This window comes from Piliocolobus tephrosceles, unplaced genomic scaffold (assembly GCF_002776525.5).
Source record: "Piliocolobus tephrosceles isolate RC106 unplaced genomic scaffold, ASM277652v3 unscaffolded_31405, whole genome shotgun sequence".
NCBI lineage: Eukaryota > Metazoa > Chordata > Mammalia > Primates > Cercopithecidae > Piliocolobus > Piliocolobus tephrosceles.
The window spans coordinates 1-5,602 of record NW_022314761.1 but is presented as its reverse complement, the minus strand read 5'-3'; the positions used below and the strand labels follow the sequence as shown (position 1 = coordinate 5,602).

Sequence of the window (5,602 nt, the reverse complement as noted above, 5' to 3'; positions counted from 1 at the left end):
AATGGCACACTCCCAACTCACTGCAACTGCTGCCTCCCAGGTTCAAGTGATTCTCCTGCCTCAGCCTCCTGAGTAACTGGGATTACAGGCACCCACCACCATGCCCAGCTAATGTTTTGTATTTTTAGTAGAGATAGGGATTCACAGTGTTGGCCAGGCTGGTCCCAAACTACTGACCTTGGGTGATCCATTCTCCTCGGCCTCCCAAAGTGCTGGGATTACAGGTGCGAGCCACCGCCCCTGGCCTGTCACAGCATTTTGTAAAATGTTTTAAAAATCAAAGTACAGCACACATAAAGAAAAGAGTTAAAACATGGATGCACAGCTCAGAGATGCGTCACAAAATGAGGACCCATGTAACCATCGATCAAGTCAAGACATGGAAATTGCCAGCACCCAGAAGTTCGTCTTGGGCTACATCATTCCAAAGCTAACCACTGTGACTTGTGACGCTATAGCTTAGTCTTTTCCAACTTCATGCTATTATAAGTAGAATAATTGCATTTGTATCCCTTGAAATACAATTTTTTTTAAGACGGCGTCTTGCTCTGTCACCAGGCTGGAGTGCAGTGGCACGATCTTGGCTCACTGCAACCTCTGCCTCCCAAGTTCAAGCGATTCTCCTGCCTCGGCCTCCTGAGTAACTGGGACTACAGGCACCCACCACCCTGCCCGGCTAATTTTTGTATTTTTAGTAGAGACGGAGTTTCACCATGTTGGCCAGATGGTCTTGATCTCTTGACCTTGTGATCTGCCCACCTCAGCCTCCCAAAGTCCTGGGATTACAGGCGTGAGCCACTACCACCTGCCGAAATATGGCTTATTTTGCTCATGTTATGTTTGCAACATTCAGTCAACCGTGTTGCTATGTGTAGTTGTAGTATAATCATTTTCTTTCTCTGTGATGCTCCGCTGTAGTCAGATATCAGAATTTGTCTAGTCTTTTCAAAGAAATTGGTATCAAGAGAAACTGACCAACTATTTAAAAGACTGTCCTTTGTTGTTGACAGTAACAATAGCTTTAGCAAATTAAACACTTGGGGAAAAACCCAAAGGTCTCACTTGGCCCAGAGCTTGACTCTGGACAAATGCTGTAGGAGAGGGAGTACAGGAAGGCAGGAGCATACCTGTAGTAGAGAAAGTACTGGTTGGTGTTCAGGAGGCCCAAGATGCAGTCGTCCCACTAATAGGTGTATGATCTTGGACACACATCCTCCTTAAGTCTCAATGATAAAGCAATGACTTGTTTTCCCCTCTCTCTGTGTTATCAAATGCCTACTATCTCACAAAACACAATAGGAAAAAAACACATATGCTTTTAAAATTCCTGCCTCATGCAATGTATGCCTTTGTCAGGAAGATAGATAATTAATAAAGGTGTGCTACCTCAGGTGACCAGAGGCGCTAGAAAGACAAAGCAGGAAGAAAGGATGGAAGCAACCTCATCCAGGTGTTCAGGGAGTCCTCTCTGAGGGGGTGGTGTCTGAGCAGAGCCTGCAGGAAGTGTGGGAGTGAAGCCCATGGTGCTCTCAGGGAAGGAACAATGAGGGCTGCTTTCCTCCTACAGTCACATATGTGGCGTGTTTGAGAACAACCAGGAGTGAGGTTCATCCGTGAGAAGCCAGTGGGAAAGTGAAGAGCAAGGTCAGAAAGGTGCCTGGAGGCGAGGTCATGCAGGGCCATTGAGGTCATAACAAGACAGGATTTTATTCTACATGTGATAGGAAACTGGAACTGAATGACTTGGGAAAGCACGTGACTTGCCTTCCAATGGTGATAAAAAAATACCAACAGTAAGTGTAATTTATTGAATCCTTAGTGTGGTTTAGGCATTATGCTAAGACTTCCCATAGTTTATCCCATTTAGTTGTTGCAAGGATGCAGTGATTTTGTAATGTTTAAATGAGACATTTGTCTCCTTCAGTCTCCTGCCCAAATACTTGTTCCTTCCTCCACCCCACAACTGCTTCTCTGTTTCATGTGAGCAGAGAGAGATGAATGGCCTTTTATGCACATTCTAGTAAATTAGGTTGGTTCATTTACTCACACAACAAGCACAGACAACGCTGGAGTTTGGAAAGGTGAAGAAGTCATGCTCCCTGGACAACAGGAGCCTTTAACACGCCTTTTACCTGCTGAAGTACTCAGGTAGTAAAATGCACAAGTTAGCATTTCTTGCCAATTTACTCAACATTCTGAGATAGAGGCTGTTTCCATTCTAACCTATGCAAACCAACTTTGTTCCCTGCAAGCTAGGAAAAGAACAAAAAATGGAAGTCTGCTTTCTTTATTGTACAAATAATTGCTGGTTAATAGAAATAGTGTGGTACTTATTTCCAATTGATATACTACGTATAGTGTGTTGGAGTTATTAATCGCTGATATTTTAACTTTTTATGAATAGATATTTAATCTCATAGATGAAGCTATTATGATTGATTATAGACAAACAATTGCTTTATGGCATTTTACTAAAAGATCACCATTAAGCACAGCATGGGTTTATGTATGGTCAAGGAGCTTGATTTTGTTTGGAAAATCAATGAATGGCAACAAGAATGAACTCTAGAACTAAAGCACAGTGGAAGTACTATAGTGATTTTGTTTAATGTTTAAATTATGTTGTTTTCTTCTCAGGATATTTGTTCTTCTATTAACTGTAGTGAGCATTGTGTGGGTCCCATTGGTTCAAGTGTCTCAAAACGGACAACTAATCCATTACACAGAATCAATTTCTAGCTACCTTGGACCTCCAATTGCAGCTGTTTTTGTGCTTGCCATCTTCTGTAAAAGAGTCAATGAACAGGTAAATGAAAACTGGAAAAAAATTTCCCTGCTGGAGTGAGAAAAAATTGTTTATTTCACTGGGGTATCAAAATACATTCTTTCTACCCTATTTATGCAAGTCATGGCCCATGATTTAGTTAATTTTAGTTGAGGTCAGCCACAATTCCTGATCCTTACTAAAGTATAAAAATATAGCACACATTCATAGTACAGTCTTTATGTGTTTATTACAAAGTATTACATACATACACGGTGCAGAGTTGAGGAACATGTTTGGGAGGCAGACTGCCAGGGCCCAATCATGGCTATACCACCTAATCGTATTGTGATCCTAAGCAAATTACTTGAGTCTCTGTAAAATGAAGATAATGATAGCACCTATCCTATGGGATTGTTGTGAGGATTAAGTGAGATAAAATATGTGATATTCTTAGAAGAAAACCTACCACACTAGTAAGAATTCAAAATGTGTTCATTGCTATTTTGATATATGTAATTAATTGATTATTGTGCATCATGCACCCTTAATCTTTCCTTGTTTCCTTAGTACTAGCCTTACTATTATGATTTTCAGATGAGGAACAGTTGCAGAGGGGTTAGTATCTATGTGCTTTCCACATGTTACTTAGTATTAGTAAGTGGGATCTTGGTATTTAGGCTTAGATCTTCTTCCATCCAAAGCTCATACCATTAGTCTCCATGCAATACTGTTTTTCTAAAACATAACATTTTGAGCAAAGGAACAGACACGTGTTTCCACCCCCATCAACTCCTCACAGACATAAATTATCAAGAGCTTCACAAAACTGTCAAAACTACCTAATACCAGCTCTGGAAATTGTGTAACATAATTGATACTTCTGCATATTTTATCAAATAAATCACAAGTGTTTTGATCTGTGAAACAAAAGTCAAGGAAAACTTCAGCTTGGGTCAGTGTAGACAGTAGTGTCCTGGTATTGGAGAATCAACAACGGTGCAGTGGTATGTACAGTTCAGGACCATGGAAAGCAGCATCCAACTAACAAGCATGGGTATTTGCAATTTTCTCTACTGCGGTAACCTTGTGCCCAAGGTTAGCCATTTGTGGGTCCTTAACTGAGAAGGCAGGCAGAATTATAATTATGACTTACTTGAATAAGCTTCTCATATTTTCTAAACATTCTGATTTTCTTCTTCTTTTGCAGGGAGCATTCTGGGGTCTAATGGTTGGACTTGCGATGGGCCTCATTCGTATGATAACAGAGTTTGTTTATGGAACAGCGAGTTGCTTGGCTCCAAGTAACTGTCCCAAGATTATCTGTGGAGTGCACTATCTCTACTTTTCCATCATTCTCTTTTTTGGGTCCATGCTGGTCGTCCTGGGAATTTCCCTCTTAACAAAACCCATTCCTGATGTACATGTGAGTGATGAGTAATGGATATATGCTAATTTTAAAAGAAGAGTTATTTGCCTTTTAGTGTATGAGTGTATGAGTTCCAGGAAATGTATTTATTGTACCTCTAGAGCTAGAAGAACCCTAAGATTATCATTCGGTCATTGAAATAAAGAACAGTTTGCACCTAGTATGTGCAAAGCACAGTGAATTAAAAAGTAAGGGATTAGAAAATGGACATTATATTTTGAAAATTTCACAGTGTAGTTGGGAAGTCAATCTACAGCATTGTCATAGGACACCAGGAAGAGAATAATTGGTGTTTCCAAAGACACTAGGAAAGACTTCACAGCAGGGCTGTCATCTAGGCTGTGCCTGTTTGGGCCAATAGGATTTCATATACAGCATGAACACTGACTGGCCCAGAGATGGGGGGAAAGTACATGGTACCGGGGGCAGGAAAAGAAAGAATAGAATAATGAGATGCATTTTTGCCTTTCAATTTAGCAAAAATGTTTAATATGAATAATATTTAATGTTAGTGGTTAACATTAGCATTTTGGGAAAATTCTCACAGTCCAAACCTGTTGGAAAGTACATAGATTTTATAATTTATAGTAGAGCAATTGGGTAGTATTTATGGATAAATACTTACAAATACTTATGAATCAGCAATCCCAGTTTTAGGAGTTTATTGTGTATAAATACTTGTTCAAGTAGGAAAAATGTGTATAAGGATTTTCTCTGCAAAAGTTTTCAAACAGGAAGTAGCTGGGAGAAAAATCCAGATTTCATCATGAAGGGAAAGATCACACAAACATAGTGCATTGAACATTATACAGCTGTTTAGAAACACGAGGGAGCTCTATTATTTGTTTTGAAAAAAATGTTCATAATATGATTAAGTGGAAAAATATGTGCAGAATAATATAATGTATAATAGCACTTTCTGAAATAAAACACATGTAGGCATATAGATGTTTGTCTAAGCATACAAAAAAAAATCTTAGAGCATATCCACCTGAGATTTTCAACAAGAGGCATTTCAGGGAGTGGGGAGACACTATAGGGGCCTGGCAAATGTTAATTAATTATTTTTAAAATATAAATACTGCTTATATACTAATATTGTTTGAATTGTTTGAATTTATGACTAAATATGTGTAGCTTTTATATATTTTGAATGTATCACTCATAATTTTTGAAGCAATGCTTCTTTATGTATTTTCCTGAGAAGTGGCCAGTCGATTATATGTGGATGGGAAACCTGAAATAAGCACAGTTCAAAATGTTTTACCAAGGACATGTCACTGAAATTCCTAACTAAATATTTACGCTGAATATTGAGTTGGATGGAAGAACACTAGAAAACCTGGTTTTTCAATAAATATATATGTTAAATTCTTACTTGCCAATAGGAATAAACAATTTAATTTTTT

At 38.7% G+C, this 5,602-nt stretch overlaps 1 protein-coding gene across 2 annotated transcripts; it reads left to right on the top strand.

Annotated features, from left to right (window-relative positions):
• The first annotated feature begins 851 nt into the window (after window positions 1–851).
• On the top strand, window positions 852–4,267 carry LOC111530205 (solute carrier family 5 member 4). 2 transcript variants are annotated; one of them, XM_026452111.2, is made up of 3 exons: window positions 852–2,148; window positions 2,638–2,806; window positions 3,975–4,267. In XM_026452111.2, the coding sequence occupies exons 1-3, from the start codon at window positions 2,093–2,095 to the stop codon at window positions 4,203–4,205; spliced, it is 456 nt and encodes a 151-aa protein (XP_026307896.1). In that variant the 5' UTR covers window positions 852–2,092; the 3' UTR covers window positions 4,206–4,267. The 2 variants fall into 2 exon arrangements, with proteins under 2 accessions (XP_026307896.1, XP_026307897.1); XM_026452112.1 differs by having other exon boundaries at window positions 854–1,793; window positions 3,975–4,265.
• Window positions 4,268–5,602: the final 1,335 nt, after the last annotated feature.